This window comes from Macaca nemestrina, chromosome 13 (genome assembly GCF_043159975.1).
Source record: "Macaca nemestrina isolate mMacNem1 chromosome 13, mMacNem.hap1, whole genome shotgun sequence".
NCBI classification, from domain to species: domain Eukaryota; kingdom Metazoa; phylum Chordata; class Mammalia; order Primates; family Cercopithecidae; genus Macaca; species Macaca nemestrina.
The window spans coordinates 28,574,802-28,595,442 of NC_092137.1; the positions used below are offsets into that span (position 1 = coordinate 28,574,802).

General features: G+C 46.8%; 1 protein-coding gene across 1 annotated transcript in view; it reads left to right on the forward strand.

Moving 5' to 3' along the window:
- The window catches only part of LOC105479730 (phospholipase B1), a 149,822-nt gene that overhangs the window by 72,760 nt on the left and 56,421 nt on the right, over positions 1 to 20,641 (forward strand). Inside the window, 6 exon segments of the mRNA XM_071076106.1 lie at positions 6,450 to 6,558; positions 11,405 to 11,456; positions 12,925 to 13,005; positions 15,487 to 15,552; positions 15,811 to 15,911; positions 19,506 to 19,587. Coding sequence (XP_070932207.1) covers positions 6,450 to 6,558; positions 11,405 to 11,456; positions 12,925 to 13,005; positions 15,487 to 15,552; positions 15,811 to 15,911; positions 19,506 to 19,587 — 491 coding nt within the window.

Consider the following 20,641-nt stretch of genomic DNA (forward strand, 5'->3'; position numbering starts at 1 on the left):
CAGATCACGTCTTAGTGCAAGTCATTAAAAAGTGATTCAATAATCTGGCATGAGATTAGAGAGAATAAAGAAAAGTGATTCGCCGGGCGCGGTGGCTCAAGCCTGTAATCCCAGCACTTTGGGAGGCCGAGACGGGCGGATCACAAGGTCAGGAGATCGAGACCATCCTGGCTAACACGGTGAAACCCCGTCTCTACTAAAAAATACAAAAACTAGCCGGGCGAGGTGGCGGACGCCTGTAGTCCCAGCTACTCGGGAGGCTGAGGCAGGAGAATGGCGTGAACCCGGGAGGCGGAGCTTGCAGTGAGCTGAGATCCGGCCACTGCACTCCAGTCTGGGCGACACAGGGAGACTCTGTCTCAACAAAAAAAAAAAAAAAAGAAAAGAAAAGTGATTCAAGAAAGAAGAAAAGGAAACCAGGGTGTGCGGCACCTGCCTTTCCGAGCAGATAACCCCCCTGCAAGAGCCATCGATCCAGGCACCTGGAGCGCAGGCACAGCTGCGCACAGACATTGAATTGCGGAGTTGCTGTAGGAACTGCTGCTGCTCTTGCCGCAGGAGGATATGAAGTTACCTTGTCCAGGTTGTGCAGACACAGCCATCTTTGGGACTCAACACTTTTCTTAATTTACTTCCCACCAACCTGCTCGGAATGATTTTTTTTTCTTTATTTTTTTTTTGAGACGGAGTCTTGCTCTATTGCCAGGCTAGAGTGCAGTGACGCCATCTCGGCTCACTGCAACCTCCACCTCCCTGGCTCACGCCATTCTCCTGCCTCAGCCTCCCGAGTAGCTGGGACTACAGGCGTCCACCACCATGCCCGGCTAATTTTTGTATTTTTAGTAGAGACAGGGTTTCACTATGTTGGCCAGGATGGTCTCAATTTCCTGACTTAGTGATCCACCCGCCTTGGCCTCCCAAAGTGCTGGGATTACAGGCGGAATGACTTTTTAAAGCCTGACTATATTCTCTGAAGGGTCTGGTCTTATCATCTTTTTAAAATTCTCCCCAGTGCATACACATCTCCGTGCTTGTTCTTAAAGTATGCAAGCCATACATGTTTAAATTGAATTCTTTTCCTGGAATCTTCTGGCTGATAATTTTGTCTGGGAGGAATTTAATTGGTCCCATTCTCATTTACTTCCCTGGTACATATCCCTTTGTAATATATCTTTAGAAGCTAACAACTTGAACTTGAAGCCACCAAGACTTGGATGAGGGGGGCATCATAGCTTAATCTCCACATAGGCAGAGCAGAGCTGAGCAGACTTCACATTACCTGTTTTGGTTATTTGTAAATCCTGTTGAATTTAGGTAGACAGGGTTCTGTGCCACAAGCACTCCTTGCCTTCTTTATATCTAGGTCTACATATGTGAGCTATAAATCAGTTCCTCTATTGCTAGGAGATGGTTCAGGGTGCTTTTGTGAGTGTGATGAACTTGGCTGTGGGATGGCCCACTGCATACAACAGCTTTCTGGGCTCTCTACTTCTATGCTCGTATAATGGACAAGATAATTGGATATTATTTGGCTTCACGTCTTTCCCCAAAGTAATTTACAAAGGATTGAGACAATGTCACCCCTCAGGTGGATGACTCCCCTGGCACATTTAGCCCAGAAATGGATTACCAGCTATTTAGACTCTTCTTGCTAGAGATGTGAAGACTATTTGATTGTAGGGGATAGATAATCCATGGGGAAATAACTATACGGAAATGTGTTAGAAAACTCATAAGAGGCCGGGCGCGGTGGCTCAAGCCTGTAATCCCAGCACTTTGGGAGGCCGAGGCGGGCGGATCACAAGGTCAGGAGATCGAGACCACAGTGAAACCCCGTCTCTACTAAAAAAAAAAAATACAAAAAATTAGCCGGGCGCAGTGGCGGGCGCCTGTAGTCCCAGCTACTCAGGAGGCTGAGGCAGGAGAATGGCGGGAACCCGGGAGGCGGAGCTTGCAGTGAGCCGAGATCGCGCCACTGCACTCCAGCCTGGGCGACAGCGTGAGACTCCGTCTCAAAAAAAAAAAAAAAAAGAAAACTCATAAGAATGTAAGGGCAGAACAAAATCCCCATTCAACCCCCTGTTCAATTTAATCCAGCAAATATTCCAGTGCTGGAGTGCTTGGAAAATAGGAGAACAGTGCCCCAATGACGTCACCAAAGTCTCTTTGGCAGCATGTCTTCCTAAAGACAGACACATGACTAATATTTATAGATGTGTACAAAGCTTAGGGGAAAATAAACATAGAGGCTATTAACCCTGTCTTCTGAAAAGGAGCTTCAAGAATGAGAATTCATCAGGTAAGGAAAGGGGAGAGAATGTTCCTGGCAGAGATAACTGCCTGCACCAGCAACTTGTTGCCCTACTCAATGTGTGGTTCCTCCCTATGACATTCTTCCTAAGTAGCTGGGTAGGCTGTGCTGAGTTCCTTCTACCTCCTAGGGAACCTACCACTTCCTAGGACAAACCATTCCACTTTCAAATCGCTCAGGTGATTTCACAGTCCTTTCTTCTCTTGAGTAGAAATTGGAGCAATTTCCATTTATTAGTGTAATGTCCCCCAGCCTCAAGGAATGAGTCCAATCCGTCTGTGCTGAGTAAACCTGCAGCAGTGCTGGGTTCTAGCAAGCACTCTAATGGAAGGGGCCCTAAAGTCCTGGCTGCTACCCACCCAGTTTCTTTCTCACATCCTAGAAGATTGTGAGACAGCGGAGGCAAGTGCCCTTGTATTGGAGCTGAGAGACCAGCCATTCTCAGCAGCTACATGACTTTGAGCAAGTCTCCAAGCTTGTCTGAACTTTGCTTTATTTCTAATTCAGTCCATAAGCGTGTTGAGCAGTATATGAGGCCCTGGGGTATATAGACTCTGCTCTCAGGAGGGCTCGCCAAGTTGGAAAGATGAAAAAGTGAAAAGTGTGATCCATATTAGTAAAAGCAATTAGAATGCATGAGATTGCAAAGTTCAACAAAACTGACAAAACTGTAACTAGACTGGCAAAAGGGAGGGGGACTCAAAATCAAGAATGAAAGAGGAGATACTATCAACCTTACAGAAATAAAAAGGATTATTAGAGAATACCATGAACAGTTGTATGCCAATAAATCAGATAACTTGGATGAAATGGACAAATTCCTAAAAAGGCACAAACTACTGAAACTGACTCCATAAAAAGTAGAAAATCTGAATAGATTTATAACAAGCAAAGAGATTGAATTAATAATTTTAAAACTTCCTACCCAAAAAAGCCCGGACTGTCTCTGGCTTCGCTGGTGAATTCTATCGAACATTAGTATCAATCATCAGTTCTTCACAAACTCCTCCCAAAAACAGAAGAGGAAGGAATGCTTCACACCTCATTCTATGAGTTTTACCCTGATAGCAAAATAAGACAAAGACATCACAAGGGAAGCAAAGTATGACCAGTAAGTATTATGAATGTAGACCCAGAAATCCTACAGAAAATACTAGCAAACAAAATCCAGCAATAAAAAAATATATATATTTTTTATTTATATATAAATTTATATATATATATTTTTAAATTTATATATATATACCTCATGACTAAGTGGAATTAGCCCAGGAATATGAGGTTAGTTTTCAACCTCAAAATCAATTAATGTAATATTCTATGTCAATAGGATAAAAGACAAAAACCACCCATCATGATCATCTCAATGGATCAGAAAAAGCATTTAACAAAAATCTAACACCACTTCACAATAGAAACACTCAACAAAGGCTGGGTGCAGTGGCTCATGACTGTACTACCAGCACTTCGGGAGGCCTAGGCAGGTGGATCACTTGAGGTCAGGAGTTAGAGACTAGCCTGGCCAACACCGTGAAACCCCGTCTCCACTAAAAACACAAAAATTAGTCAGGTGTGGTAGCAGGTGCCTGTAATCCCAGCTCCTTGGGAGGCTGAGGCACAAGAATCGCTTGAGCCTGGGAGGCAGAGGTTGCAGTGAGTTGAGATTGCGCCACTTCACTCCAGCCTGGGTGACAGAGTAAAACTGTCTCAAAATAAATAAAGTAAAAAAACAACAAATTAGAAATAGAAGGAAAATGCCTCACTCTGATAAAGGGTATCTTTTAAGAGCCCACAGCTGACATCACAGGCAATGGTGAAAGATGGAATGCCACCCCCTCTCTCTGATATCAGGAGTGAGACAAGGATGCATGCTCTTGCCAGTTTTATTCAACATCATACTGGCCATGGCAGTTAGGCAAGAAAACGAAAGAACAAGTACCAAGATTGGAAATAAAGAAATAAAACCACTTCTATTTAAAGATGACATGATACTATGTAGAGACTACCCCAAGAAATCCACTAAAAATTATTAGAGCTAATAAGTGAGTTCAGTGATTGCAAGGTACAAATCAATATACAAAAATGTGATTCTTTATACTAGCAATTAATATGAAAATAAAATTCCATTTACAATAGCATCAAAAATAATAAAATACTTAGGAATAAATTTAATCAGAAAAGAGCATCTCTTTTACTCTTAAGATCACAAAACATTGCTGAAAGAAATTAAAGACCTAAGTAAGTAGAAAAACATCTGACGTTCATGGACTAGAAGATTTAATATTCTTAAAATGATAATACTCCCCAAATCTATGGATTCAATGTGATCCCTATCAAAATTCCAGGTAGCTCCTTGGCAGAGATTTGCAAGCTGACCCTAAAATTCATGTGGAAATTCAGGGGACCCAGAATATCCCAAGAAATCTAGAAAAGAACAAATTCAGAGGATTTATATTTACCAATTTCAAAACTTACTATAAAGCTATAGTAATCAAGACATGTGGTACTAGCATAAAGATAGACATATCAAACAATGGACTAAGATTGAGAGTCAGAAATTAAACTCTCGTATTGATGGTTAACTCATTTTCAGCAAGGATGCCAAAACCCATGGGGGAAAGAAGAGGCTTTTCAATAAATTGTGCTGAAACAACTAGATACACACCAAAAAAATGAGGTTGAACTCCTACCTCACACCTTATACAAAAATTTACTTAAAATGAATCATAGACCTAAACGTAAGAGCTACAACTAATTCTAGGAAGAAAATATAGGAGCAGATCTTTATGATCTTGAGCTAAACAAAGTTTTCTTCGAAATACCACTAAGAGAAGTGACAAAAGAAAAATCGATATTTTGCGCTTCAAAGGATAACATATCATAAAGAAAGTAAAGACAACCCAAAGAGTGGAAGTAAACACTTGCCAATCCTATATCTAATAAGAAACTTGTATCTAGAAATTATAAAGAACTCTTACAACTCAATAATAAGATGATAACCCAGTTAAAATTGGGCAAAGGATCTGAATAAACATTTCTACAAGTGGCTAGTAAGCACATGAAAATATGCTCAACATCAGTAGCCATCAGTGCAAATCAAAACCACCATGAGATACCAATTCACATCCACTAGCATGGTTATAATAGAAAGATAATAAGTGTTGACGGGGATATGGAAATATTGAAGCCCTCAGAAACTGCTGGTGGGAATGTAAAAATGGTGTAGCTGCTTTGAGAAAAGTCCTGGCAGTTCCTTAAAAGGTTAAACAGGGTTAGGGCTAGGGTTAAACAGATACATACATTAAAAGATACATACATTAAAAGATATGTATATCTTTTCTACTCTTAGATACATATCCAAGAGAAATCCACACAAAAACTTGTACACAAATGTTCATAGCAGCATTTTTCATAATACCCAATATGTGGAAATAACCCCAAAGCCCCATCAACTGAAGAATGGATAAATAAAATGTGGTATATCCATACTATGGAATATTATTCAACAATAAAAAGGAATGCAGTACAGATGCATGCTACAACATGGGCGAATGTTGAAAATAGTACGCTAAGTGAAAGAGGCCAGTCACAAAAGGTATGTTGGGCTATATGATTTCATTCATATGAAATGGCCTGAATAAGCAAGACTACAGAGACAGAGTAGATCCACAATTGCCACGAGGTTGCAGGGAATGGGGAGTGACTGCTAGTGGGTACTGGGTTTCTTTCTGGGGTGATGAAAATGTTCTAAAGTTGATTACATGGTGATGATTGTACAACTATGTGAATATGCTAAAAGTTATTGAACTGTATACTTTAAATTGGTAAATTTTGTGGTAAGTGAATTATATTTCGATAAAGCTACTATATATGTAGTAAAAAAGAAAACTACATGAGAAAAGCATGTAACCCAGACTCACATTTCCTCAGCAATAATTGATGAAACATCTGTTGTGTGCTGCCCTGTTGTTAAGCACTAGCCTGCTGAACGTTTTCTTCCATGCTGAGCGAAGGTTGGGGTAAGAGTAGGGGCTGTGGAGTGGGGACTCTGCTCCCTAACACCCACTGGTGCTTATCAAAGGAATTTGAAGATTGCTTTGCAGTAGTCACTAAGCGTGTCTTTTCCTTGTATTTGCAGACATCCTCCGGGAATTCAACCCTTCCCTGAAAGGCTTCTCTGTTGGCACTGGGAAAGAAACCAGTTCTAATGCCTTCTTAAACCAGGCTGTGGCAGGAGGCCGAGCTATGTGAGCTGGGGTGACGGGGGCGGTGAACAGCACAGGTCCTCTGGGGACCAGAGAGGGGCTTGGCCTAAACTGGGTTTATGGCTGAAGGTTGAAGGGCTTTGTCAGGGGAAGGGGTTTGAGGGCCAAAGGCTGGATGGGGCTGTCTTGGAGGTGTTACAGAAATCTGTGAGCCTACCCTAACACCCACCCCCAGAAACTAGTCACAGTGCACTCTGATGCCAGGCATATGCTCTGAGCAGATTACTTTGCCTGCCTGTAAATCTCACGTAAGACATAGGTTATAAGCGGGCTCACTCTGCATCCCAATTGTCACTGCTATGTCACTGCTGTTTCAGAGTCCTGCTCTCCCTCCCTTCCTCAGCTGTGCCTTTCGGGCTCTAAACTCTGCATCCTTCCAGTGTCCCGGGAAGAGCACCAGCCCTGGGAGGGGAGGCCCTGAGTGCAAGCTCAGTTTCCTCCCTGGCCTCTCTAAGCCTCAGACTCTAAGAGGTGGGGCTGGTTAGGAACCTCTCCCACAGGGCGGTCATGAAGCTCAGATGTCGTGTTGGATATGAAGGTTCTGGTGAGCTGTAAATAGTGGACACATGACACGCATTGGTCAAAATGGTGGTCCTGGCAGTAATGCAGCAAGTGGCAGGCCCACCTCGGGGGAAACATCAGTGAGCACAGCCATGACTGTGTCGTGGCCCCTGGGCCCACCTCGGGGGAAACATCAGTGAGCACAGCCATGACTGTCATGGTCCCTGGGCATGGCCAGGCCGGTCCTCGAGAGTGGGCAGGTCAGCGTTCCCGGGTCCCATCCCTCCACTGCACTCCAAGATTCCAGGGCCTTGAGTGCTGCTTGGGTTTGCTGCCTGGTCAGAGAGCAAGTGAATGCCATACCTAATCAAGGAAACATAAATTGGAAGATCCTTTTTTATACTACTTATATTTATTTTTAATTTTTATTTCAACACTTTTTGGGGTACAGGTAGTTTTTGGTTACATGAGTAAGTTCTTTAGTGGTGATTTCTGAGATTTGGGTGTACCTGTCACCTGAGCAGTGTCCACTCTACCCAGTATGTAATCTTTAATCCCTCACCTCTCCCACCCTTCCTCTCTGAGTCCCCAAAGTCCATTATATCATTTTTTTTTTTTTTTTTTTTTTTTTGTTGAGACAGGGTCTTGCTCTGTTGCCCAGGCTGGAGTATAGTAGTGCAATCTCAGCTCACAGCAACCTCCACTCCCAGGTTCAAGTGATTCTCCTGCCTCAGCCTCCCAAGTAGCTGGGATCACAGGCACACATCACCATTCTCGGCTAAATTTTGTTTGTATTTTTCAGTAGAGATGGGGTTTCACCATGTTGGCCAGGCTGGTCTTGAACTCCTGACCTCAAGTGATATGCCGGCTAGGCCTCCCAAAGTGCTGGGATTACAGACGTGAACCACCATGCCTGACCCATTATATCAGTCTTATGCCTTTGCATCCTCATAGCTTTGCTCTCCCACTTGTAAGTGAGAACATACAATATTTAGTTTTCCATTCCTGAGTTACTTCACTTAGAATAATGGCTTCCAGCTCCATCCAAGTTGCTGCAAAGCACATTATTTCATTCCTTTTTATGGCTGAGTAGTATTCCATGGTGTATATAGACCACATTTTTTTTTTATCCACTTGTTGGTTGATGAGCACTTAGGTTGGTTCTATATCTTTGCAATTGCAAATTGTGCTGCAATAAACATGCATGTGCATGTGTCTTTTTCATATAGCGACTGATTTTCCTTTGGGTAGATACCCAGAAGTGGGATGGCTGGATCGAATGGTGGTTCTGCTTTCAGTTCTTTAGGGAATCTCCACACTGTTTTTCATGGTGGTTGTACTAGTTTACACTCCCACCAGCAGTGTAAAAGTGTTCCCTTTCACCATATCCAGGCCACCATCTATTATTTTTTGACCTTTTAATTATGGCCGTTCTTGCAGGAGTAAAGTGGTATCTTATTGTTTTAATTTGCATTTCCCTGATATTTGGTTATGTTGAGCATTTTTTCATGTTTGTTGTATATCTTCTTTTGAGAATTGACCATTCATGACCTTTGCCCACTTTTTGATGGGATGATTTGGTTTTTCTAGATCCTATGTTTAATCACAATTATCACACTACATTGTGGTTCCTAGGAATCATGTGGTTTGGTTCCTAGATTTCCTGACATCCTTCCAGCTCTCAGCACCATCCTGAGACCATGAGCCACCTAAGTAGCTTTCTTATTCATCACCAGTAGGAAAGGTGACACAGTATCCAAAGTAATGAGTAACACAAACTCCAATAGGTTTAGTTTGTTTGTATGAGACAGAGTCTCACTCTGTTGCCCAGGCTGGAGTGCAGCGGCACGATCTCGGCTCCCTGCAACCTCTGCCTCCCAGGTTCAAGTGATTCTCCTGCCTCACCCTCCTGAGTAGCTGGGACTATGAGCACATTTTTTGTATGTTTAGTAGAGACAGGGTTTCACCGTGTTAGCCAGGATGGTCTCGATCTCCTGACCTCATGATCTGCCTGCCTTGGCCTCCCAAAGTGCTGGGATTACAGGTGTGAGCCACAGCATCCAGAAGGCCCAATAGGTTTTATGATGAATTCTGGGGCTTTCTTTTCCTTTTGATGTTGATAGAGTTAAAAGGCTACAGGTTTACTGCTTTAATAGTACCATCATCTTGCTTTTTCCAAGCATATGTGGGCTGGTAGTATAAGAGGAAAGACAGTTGTAAGCATGATTAGGTCAGGGAGGCATCCAAGAATGAAACCTTAGAGTCAAGAGTGTAAAAGTAACCAGAATGAATGTGATTCATTTGGCCCTGGGTTTCTGTCCTTGCTTTGCCAGAGGACTTGGGGCTCTCATGCAAGCAATCCAAGCACATCCTGGGTGGCAGGGAAAAGTTGGGGGTTATGATTCCTGTATTACAATAGAAGAAACTATAGCACAGAGAGGCCACATGGCCTGAACAAATGCATCGACTTGACCACATAATCTGGCCTTGTGCCCTGCAGGCTTTATTCCAGGTCTGACAATAGCTATCATGCGGATACAGCAGTGCACCATTTACAAGGCACCCTCACATTTATCATCCCTGTAGTCTGCACAATAACCATGAGATGAACAGAGCAAAACATCAGACTCCCATGTTTTACCAATGATAAACTTGAGCTTCGGCCAGGCACAGTGGCTCACGCATGTAATCCCAGCATTTTGGGAGGCTGAGGTGGGCAGATTACTTGAGGTCAGGAGTTCGAGATCAGCCTGGCCAACATAGTGAAATCCCATCTCTACGAAAAATACAAAAATTAGCCAAGTGTGGTGGTGGGTGCCTGTAATTCCAGTTACTTGGGAGACTGAGGCATGAGAATCGCTTGAACCTGGGAGGTGGAGGTTGCAGTGAACTGAGATCACGCCATTGCACTACAACCTGGGTGATAGCGTAAGACTCAGTCTCAAAAAAAAAAAAAGAGTTTCAGAGTGGTTGAGTAATCATCCTCAAACTCTGTTCCATCAACAGAGCAGCTGCTCTGATAACTTCAGATTTACAGATGAGGAAATCAAGGCTCAAAAAGGTTAAGTGACTTACGTGAAGTCCCCATCCAGGTAACCAAATACCTAGTGTACTTTGACTCACATCAGGCCAGGAGGGCAAATAGATAAGACGGGAAGAGGATGACCACTAATGTTTCCTGCTAAGCCCTGTGCCAGGGACTTTGTCAATGATGGTGGGAATGATGGCAGAAATAACTCAGTGGTTGCATACTATGTGTCAAGCACTGTCGTAAGTTCTTTATTTGGAACCTCATTTAATTTCCCCAACAGCTCTGAGAGGAAGGTATGTTACCATCCCCGTTTCCCAAAGGGAAAAACTGAGGGTTTGCAGGATCAAGTAGTCGGCCAAGGTCTCAGAGCTGGTCATTTGTGGAACCAGGATTCAAACCCTGGCAGTCTGGCACCAGCAGTGGCTCCCATCTGCTGCTCCCAATGACCGTCCAAGATCAGTGAGCTTGTCTCCATTTTGCAGTCTTTTTGAGCTGAGAATTAGAGTCACTTTCACACAGTTAGCAAGAGGCACTTAAGTGTCCAACCCAGGTGCATCTGACTAGACTACATCATCTTAAGGGTAGGAGGGCTTAGACCATGGCACCTGCCAAAATGGGGGGGTGCCATGACATGTACATGATGTGAAATATTCACAGGCAAACCTTCTGTTTGCCCTGAACAAGCCTGGCTTGGAAGGAAAAGAAAAGTACACCATACCAAATATGCCAATCAGAAAATAGTCACACTGGTCGGGCGCGGCAGCTCACGCCTGGAATCCCAGCACTTGGGGAGGCCAAGGCGATGGATCGTGAGGTCAGGAGTTTGGGATCAGCCTGGCCAACATGGTGAAACCCCGTCTCCACTAAAAATACAAAAATTAGCTGGGCATGGTGACACATGGCTGTAATCTCAGCTACTTGGGAGGCTGAATCAGGAGAATTGCTTGAACCCAGGAGGCAGAGGTTGCTGTGAGCTGAGATTGTGCCACTGCACTCCAGTCTGGGCGACAGAGCGAGACTCCGTTTCGGGGGGGGGGGAGAAAAAGAAATAGTCACACTGAGAGTCACCCCCTCCTATGTGCAGTGCTCTGGCCTTCCCAAGCACAGTCACCACCCAACACCCCCACAGTGAAGCATGACTGGGGAAGGAGCTTTGTGACATGGCCTTCAGTCCATTTTCCCGCAGGAGGCCCACCCTGGGCCTTCCTCCACTGTACATTTGATTGCTGTTCTCTCTGCTAAGAGCCCCTGCCAGTCCCCACTCCTCACAGCACTTCCTCTGGTATGTGTCCGCAGGGATTTACCTGTCCAGGCCAGGAGGCTGGTGGACCTGATGAAGAATGACACGGTGAGTCCCTGGGATGGGAAGTAGACAAGAGAAATCCATGGACACAGAAAAGATCAGCTGTGGATTGAGGGGTGGTTGGGAGCCTGGCGTGGGTTTCTAGCAGACACATCTGAAGCCTAAAACGCTGCTCCTCTGGAAAGGTGATTCCTGTTTGTTCAGTCAGTCGGCTGTTGAAATTAAACATCTATTGTGAGTCAGGCATCAGGCTGGGGCTGAAGATACATGAAAGAATACAACACAGTCCCGTCCTCAAGGAGCTTGGAAGAGTAGACCAATGTGAAGAATCAAATTATAGAACAGTTGCCACGTGCTGCATCAAAAGGGTTCTGTGAAAGACAGGGTGGGGCGCAGAAGGGACCGGCCCCTCTGCTTAGGATGGTCAGGGAAGGCTTGAGAAGGAGATTTTGGCTGTTATTCTGGGCACATGGCCTATGGGAGAGCCCTGGTCTGCAAGGAGCAGTACCAGAAAATAAAAGTAGAGGAGATGTTTGACCAGGGTTCTGAGAGATGAATATGAGGCTCTCCCTCAAAGGAAAGCATGGGTCTCAATTCAGAGGCTGTTTGCAGGGGTTTCTAGGTGGGTAAAATAAAAAGGAAGATTAGGATGAATTATGTTATATATAATTTAATGTACAACAAAGTCTATTACTGGGATATTTTCAGGGTATTTCTACCCTTAATGTCAAACTTTTCTGGATCTTGTTCTCACCTTCCTCCTTCCACCCTCTTTTGGAAGTGCAGATCAGAGAAGTAAAGCTGTGTAGGCCTGGGGCAATATAAGAGGCTTGAAGGGCCGTGGTTGCCCTGGGGCCATAGTTTATGGAATGTGTATGGCTGTACCCTCTCCACACAGCCCTGTGACTTCACGTACTTCTCCAGGTCCTCCTTGGAGGAGACAGATACCAGAGGTGGCAAAATCTTTTCAGAGCTTGTGCTTAGAGCTGCCACCTTACTCTACCCATCCTCTCTGGCTTGACTAGTTCATAGGCAGAGCTAGTCATCAGTGTGAGTACTCCAAATTTGGAGAGCTCCCTCTTAATGAAAGGTGGTCCTTTCTCTGTTAAGGCAAAATTAGAATTCAGGATTTCTAGAAGATTCTGGAACAAACGTTCCTGTCCCATGGCCAAGACCAGCTTCCTTATCCCCTCCCCACTTCCTTGCTATGCTGGAGATGGAGGAACAGAGCTCAGAGGGCATCTGTATCCACTCCCACCAGGACACGTGGAAACTGTGACGTGTGTGCTTTTGTGTGTGGGCAGAGCCACATGGAAGTTCAGTGATCCCACCTAAAATAATGAGCCATTAGCACCTATGATCTCAGGAGCCCAAAACCAAGGAACAGAACATTCGAAAGTCCATGAGACTCTAGTGTGTGAGGACCCATCTTTTCTAGTGTCAAGCACTTTGTGTTTTCCTTGGCTTGACTCTGGGACAAGGTGCTTGACTGTGTGTTTCTTATTCATTTCAGAGGATACACTTTCAGGAAGACTGGAAGATAATAACCCTGTTTATAGGCGGCAATGACCTCTGTGATTTCTGCAGTGATCCGGTAGGTCTGCAGGCCCTTTACTCAAGACTCACCCCCAGAGAGGGATTTTCACAGCCCGGTCACTTGCTCTGCCCGGGAGCAGTACAGCTAAGTTGGGACTCAGGCTCATGGTTTGTCTTGGATCCAGCCTGGGATGAACCCTGAGACTGAGAAGGCATTCATCTCCAGGGAGCCATTCAGCTGGACAAGCAGGGTTGGTTATAAGATTGATCCTGATTAAGCTTCCTATCAAGGGAGCTTGATCATATCATTCTAGAAACCAAGATAACACCCATTGACTAGAAAAATCTTTCCTGTGTTCACAGAGAGTCACAGGTTAGCTCCTTTCCCCAGTCTCCAGCGGCCTTGCGCTCTCCACCTTTGTGCTGTCACTTGTATGGAAAGGTCGAGTTCCTGCAGGCATTTGGGTGAGCTTCAGAGCCACGTCATTCTGGGCCGGTGGGAAACCCAAGATCAAGGCTGCTGCTCCATGGATGCTGCATGTCCTCCTGGAACCTCAGTCTCTGAGCTGATAGAAGCCTGACAGGGCATACCCACTAGTCTCCCACCCACGCCTATGCCAGGAGCAAAGCAGTGGCGAAGGAAACACAGGCCCTGTCCTCAGGAACTCGCACTGCCAGCGGAGAGAGACATGGGCAATTCATCCTGCACAAGGCAGACATCAGGATGTGGTTGTAGGGTTGCACACAGAAGGGAGGTCTAAAAGCAAAGTTGGCTGGCGTGGTGGCTCACACCTGTAATCCCAGCACTTTGGGAGGCCGAGGCAGACAGATTACCTGAGGTCAGGAGTTCGAGACCAGCCTGGCCAACATGGTGAAACCCCATCTCTACAAAAATACAAAAATTAGCCAGTCATAATGGTGAGTGCCTGTAGTCCCAGTTACTTGGGAGGGTGAGGCAGAAGAATCGCTTGAACAGAGGTGGCAGAGGTTGCAGTGAGCTGAGATCACGCCACTGCACTCCAGCCTGGGTGACAAAGTGAGATTCCATCTCAAAAAAAAAAAAAGCAAAGTTGCTGTGGGACCCTGGTGTGTGGGGAAGTGGGGGTTGTTGGAGACTGGTGTGTGGGGAAGCGGGGGTTGTCGGAGACTGGTGTGTGGGGAAGCGGGGGTTGTCGGAGACTGGTGTGTGGGGAAGCGGGGGTTGTTGGAGACTGGTGTGTGGGGAAGCGGGGGTTGTTGGAGAGATTTACACAGAGCAGGAGACTTTCCAGCTGGAGCTTGAAGATGAGGTTTGTCAGGCAGATAGGGGACCAGCAGAGTCAGGTTTAGGAAGTAGTGGTCTTGCTGTAGCCTGTAAGCACCTACCTGGAGGGACGCCCTGGCCCCCAGGCCCCTCACAACCCACTTTCCTGGCATCAAAGTCACCAGGAGTCAGAGGAGTTTTCAAGCTGTGATCTTAAAGGCCCAGAGGGGAGCCTTGGGGCTGCTGGTGGCCCATGGGGAGGTGGGACCCTGGGCCCCTCCCCTGCTCATGTGAAGTGACACAGCTTTGGTATGTTCCATACAGCAGGGTTTTTCTTTAGATTTCAATCAGAGAAAGAGTTCCACTGCGAGAAACCTTTAAAACCGCAAATATCGAGATCAGGAGAAACAGTTAAAATGTGTTGAGGCTTGGTGTGGCGGGTGTTTCACAGGACCCTCTTCCCCTCTTCCCCTCCCGTTATTGCTTTGATTTGTGTAGGGTGTGCTTTCATACATGTAGGGTGCGCTCAGTAGCCCCAGACACTGAGGATCCAAGCAAAAGAGATCGGGCCATAGGACAGAGGCTGCTCAGGTTGCAGGAGATCTTAGAGGTCATCTGCTCTGACATCCCCGTGTTAGAGGGGCCCAGAGATGTGATGCTCCGGCTCTACAGCTAGTGGATATGGAGTAGGTCCAGAGCTCCACGCAAAAAAACAAACAAAACAAAACAAAAAGAAAAACGGCATTTCCCTGAGGGCCACAGCCATGGCAAACCTGAGGCTGGTGTCGAGGCTGGGGCCCCAAATCATGGGGCTGGTGTCAAGGCTGGGGCCCCAAAGACAAACACTGCATTTCAATATTGCCCACTGTGACTGAATACAGAAAGAAGAGGACTCTGGCCAGGTGCAGTGGCTCACACCTGTAATCCCAGCACTTTGGGAGACCGAGATGGATGGATCACTTGAGCCCAGGACCAGCCTGGGCAACATGGTGAAACCCCATCTCTACCAAAAAACAGAAAAACAAAAAAACAAAAATTAGCCAAGTGTGGTGTCATGTATCCGTGGTCCCAGCTACTTGGGAGGCTGAGGTGGGAGGATTGCTTGAGCCCAGGAGGTGAAGGTTGCAGTGAGCTGTGATCATGCCACTGCACTCCAGCCCAGAAGGCAGAGTGAGACCATGTCTCAAAAACAGAAAGAAAGAAAGAAAAAAAGAAGGACCCAAGAGAGAAAGTAGCCTGGTTCTGTAGAGAGATTTGGTGACAAATGGTGTTCAATGGACACTTCTCTTCCTGCAGGTCCACTATTCTCCCCAGAACTTCACAGACAACATTGGGAAGGCCCTGGACATCCTCCACGCCGAGGTATGGAGGCTAGGCGGTGAGACCTGGCCTAGAGGAAGCTCTGGCGTCCTGCTGAGACCTCCCCGGCAGGTCACCTTTGTTGTGGATCCCAGTCCAGATGCATAGATGGGGAGCAGGGACGGTTGGAGGAAGTGGATGGGGGCAGATGGAAGTCCCTAGACCTGAAACTTCAGCAGGAAGAGCAGGTCCCAAACCCAGGTGAGACCCTGGAGCTGCCCAGCCTCATCCTCTTGGTGACTGATTTTTGCCTTTTCTCAGGTTCCTCGGGCATTTGTGAACCTGGTGACGGTGCTTGAGATCGTCAACCTGAGAGAGCTGTACCAGGAGAAGAAAGTCTACTGCCCAAGGATGATCCTCAGGTCAGACACTTCTCCCCAGTTCTGCTAAGAATCCTAACTGCTAAGGGCAGTGGCACCCTTAGCAAATTCCTTAGAAAACCCAAGGGCCAGGCCGGGCGCAGTGGCTCAAGCCTGTAATCTCAGCACTTTGGGAGGCTGAGATGGGTGGATCACGAGGTCAGGAGATCGAGACCATCCTGGCTAACACGGTGAAACCCCGTCTCTACTAAAAAATACAAAAAACTAGCCGGGTGTGGTGGCGGGCGCCTGTAGTCCCAGCTACTCGGGAGGCTGAGGCAGGAGAATGGCGTGAACCCGGGAGGCGGTGAGCTGAGATCCAGCCACTGCACTCCAGCCCGGGCGACAGAGCCAGACTCCGTCTCAAAAAAAAAAAAAAAAAAAAAGAAAACCCAAGGGCCGAAGTGTGAAAGGGCTGTGACCACCCCATCTTCTAACCTGGAAAGGCCTAAGGGGAGGATATCCCAGGATTTTTCCACCCTGGTATAGGCCTCAGCCCACCTCAGGGTGTGCATGGGGAACTACCCTTGCACCCTGCCTCTGTTGCCATGGCAGCCACAAGGCACCCTCCAGGCCTCCAAGAGGGAAGAGTAAACGCTAGGAATGGAGTCAAGCTGTGTGGGCGAGGCCTGGGGACCGCCCAGGCCACTGCTGGTACCTGCTTCCAAGTGTGTCCAGAGCTGACCTGTCCCCTCCTAGAGGCCCATCTCTAGGACAGGGGTGCCTCTGGTTGGTATGGGTGTTCCATGTAAAGCATTCACAGATACAGGGCCACTGTCACTAGCCAGAGAAGGAGGTCAAACCAGAATCAGCAGGTTCCAGAGGATAGAGTCCTCCCCAGAGAGTAGAAAGCACTGGTCCTGAGAAGCTGCCTGAGAGGACGTCCTCACCCCTCAGCCTCCAGAGCCAGACACAGCTGGCTTCCCCGTCTAATACAGGCTGAGCATCCCTCATCTGAAAATCTGGAATCTGAAATGCTGCAAAATCCAAAACTTTTTTTTTTTTTTTGAAACAAGGTCTCACTCTGTCACCCAGGCTGGAGTACAGTGGTGCGATCTCAGCCCACTGCAGCCTCCACCTCCCAGGTTCAAGCAATTCTCCCACCTCAGCCTCCTGAGTAGCTGGGATTACAGGTGTACCACCACGCCCAGCTAATTTTTGTATTTTTAGTAGAGACGGGGTTTTACCATGTTGGCCAAGCTGGTCCCAAACTCCTGATCTCAGGTGATCCACCCTCCTCGGCCTCCCAGAGTGCTGGGATTACAGGCATGAGCCACCACACCTGACCCAAAATCTAAAACTTTTAAAATGCTAACATGACACCACAAGGGGAAAATTCCACACCTGACCTCGTGTGACAGGTTGTAGTCAAAACACAGGTGCACAGCACGCAGTTTACTCAGCAGCCCCGAAAAGCCCCCTTCAGCTGCGATGCACTATCTTTTCTGGGCATGCCCAGATCCTGTGGCTCAAGCATGCCCACAAAGGGTAGCAAAATGGCACATGTGCAGGCTGGATACTCCAACAGCAGGTTCCCCACGAGGGCTCATGTGGGGCTAAGACCTGCGTGCATTACGCACCTAGTTTTTGCTTATTCTCTGTGTTGTAAAGATGTGGCTGAAAACGATAGCCATAGGGTAATGCAAATATTCCAAAATCCAAAAAAAAAAAAAAAAAAAAAAAATTCTGAAATGCTTCTGGCTTAAAGCATTTCAGATAAGGGAGACCCAGCCTGTATCACACATCTCCAGGATGGTCAGGAATAAGACGTTTCTCTAAGTGAAGCATGAACGTTTCCCACAGCCTTCCTTCCTGCAAGTTCTCCTCTGGACTGTTAGCCGAGGTCACTGAGGCTGTGCTCCCCTACCCTGCCCCCCCGCTGTGTTACTCAGTACAGGTCCCCATCCCAGCCCTGAGCACATCACATGGTAATTCTTCATATGCCTCTCTCCCCCACAGCCTGTGAACTCAGTCTGAGTCACTGCTAGCACGGTGTAGGGGCTCAGCTGCTGTTTGCTGGATGACTGAATAATTCACATGGGCCAGACTTGCTCTTGGAAGTTAAGGGGTACCTTTCCTGCTCCTCTGCAGATCCACGCCATGCCTCACCTGGGGGACCCAAACTGCACAGGTCCCCTGGAGAAGGCCTCACGGTGCTGTGAGCAGAGACAGGATGGCTGCTGGGTGACACGTGCCTATGAACACAGCTGGTGTCAGGCATGCTATTTCCAACTGCTGACTCATCCCCTGGCTCCCACTTTCTCCAGTCACTGGGCCAAACAGGGGATCGGTGTCTTCACTCCACTTCAGAGCAGCTTACCAGAAGGCCGCCTGCTACCCATCCCGGCAGGGTTTTTTAAACCTTTCAAACTAAAGGTTCAGAATAGGCATTTGCCAGGTCCATTCACAGATCTGAGATGGCCAAGTCACTGAATGTCAAGGTTGGATAGACTCAGGTCACCTTCTCCTGCCACCTCTGCAGTGCCCTGCACTCCCCGCCTCTCCACTGTTTCATTGGGTGGCTGTGCTTTCCTCTGCAGTGCTGAGTCTACAGGGAGCCATCCCTGCTGTTATCACCTCATCCCCCTGGACCAAAAGCCCAGATGTGCCAGATAGCTGGCCAGGTCAGAGATGCAGACTGGATGGAAGCAGTTTAATATAGAGATTTAACATAGAGATTAAGAGCTCAGGTTCAGAGCCAGGCAGACTTGAGTTCAAATCCTAGCTCCCACACTCAGCACCCATGCAACCTTGAGAAAGTTACTCAATCACTCTGAGCCTCGGTTTCCTCATCTCTAAAACAGGGATAATGAGAATACCACTTCTAGAATGGCTGGGAGGACTAAACAAGTTAATAACCATAAAGTTATTATTGCAGTGCTTGGTATACCTTTCGATGTTAATTATTCAATAATAATTACTAAAATACATTCAAATCAGTGTATCTCAGCAATTATTATTGTTGTCACTGAAGCATGCCTCATCCACACAGCACTTTCCTCAGACAGCCCCAAGGTGAGTTGGCTCCATAAAAGTCACTCCTACAGAGAGCAGAAGAAGTCTATTTCATTTTCAAGAGCAAATCCAGGTCTAGGAATTTTTCTTTTTTCTTTTTTTTTTTTTTTTCTTTCAAGAGAGAGTCTTGCTCTGTCGCCCAGGCTGGAGTGCAGTGGCACAATCTCGGCTCACTGTAACCTCTGCCTCCCAGGTTCAAGCGATTCTCATGCCTCAGCCTGCTGAGTAGCTGGGACCACAGGCATGCAGCACCATGCCCGGCTAATATTTTGTATTTTTAGTAGAGACGGGGTTTCGCCATGTCAGCCAGCCTGGTCTCGAACTCCTGACCTCAAGGGATCTGCCCACCTCGCCCACCAAAGTGCTGGGATTATAGGCGTGAGCCACCGCTCCTGGCCTGGAAATTTTCTTTAGCTTCGTTTGGTGTGGTCAGCAGGTCAGCCAGCCAGGCTTCTCATTAGCACAGATTTCTGAACTCCAAGTTAAAAGAAATAAATTGAGTCTCAAGCCAACGTTTCTGCATCCCTTACTCAGGATGGTGATCTTGATGCAGTGAGGGTTTCTCTTTGGTTTGGTCTGCAGGTCTCTGTGTCCCTGTGTCCTGAAGTTTGATGATAACTCAACAGAACTTGCCACCCTCATCGAATTCAACAAGAAGTTTCAGGTAAGCCGGGAAGGGTTCTAAGACTTCCCAGAACTGCTGTGTGATTTGATTCCTCTGTCTAGAGAACAAGTCAATGCTTCAGTAATTTTGACCCTGTGTGGGCGATGACCACTGACTAGTTTGCTGATTTTAAAACACCCTGAGACACAGCGGGGGCTGCTATTTGGTTTGTTTGAATTGCACCACAGAACCAAGTCCCTGAACACGAGCCACTGAATCTCAGTTCCTGGTCGTTACATGAAACGAACATTTCCACTTGTCCATGGCAAACATGGATCATGGAAAGAAGTTTCAGAGTGGATCTATCCAGATCCGAACCTCGACTCTGCTCACTGGTTGTGGAACGTTAGACACTTGGGCAATGAAACTTCTCTGAACTTCCAGCTCCTGGGTGAGAAACGGAGGCTGAAAGACTTCCCTGCCTTGAGGGTCTCCAGGGTTCAGTGAGATAAGGTGCATTCCCTCTGCCCTCCGCTCCGATAGAATGGATGTTCTTGGGGAGCACAAGGAGAAAGAAAGTCAGGAGATCATCTCCATATTGTGAGTTGTTCGTTTTAGTCCTTTCTCTAGCACATCTTTGACCAGAACAACTGACTCCCTTAACGATCGAGTTTCTCCCCAACAAAAAATTTATCCAGTCACTCAAAGAGGACAATAGTAGGCCTTTCTTCTAGACTAGGCTGCAAACAGCTGCCAGAGTGGATCCATCCTTCCAGGAGTCCATGGACTCCTTGGGGACAGCACCATTTCCCTGCAGACCATTTTGGGGGCAGCTATACCTGCCAGGTGTATCAGGGCTCAGGGAAATGAACCTGTATGTATTATCCTTTGTGCCTACTACCTAGCACTCGGGATGACTCCCCAGCTGGACTTCCTTTATTTTATTTTGTTTTATTATTTATTTATTTATTTATTTATTTATAATGAGACAGGGTCTCACTTGGTCACCCAGTCTGGAGTGCAGTGGCACAATCTTGGCTCACTGCAGCCTTGACCTCCAAGCCTCAAGTGATCCTCCCGCCTCAGTCCTCCAAGTAGCTGGGACTACAGGTAT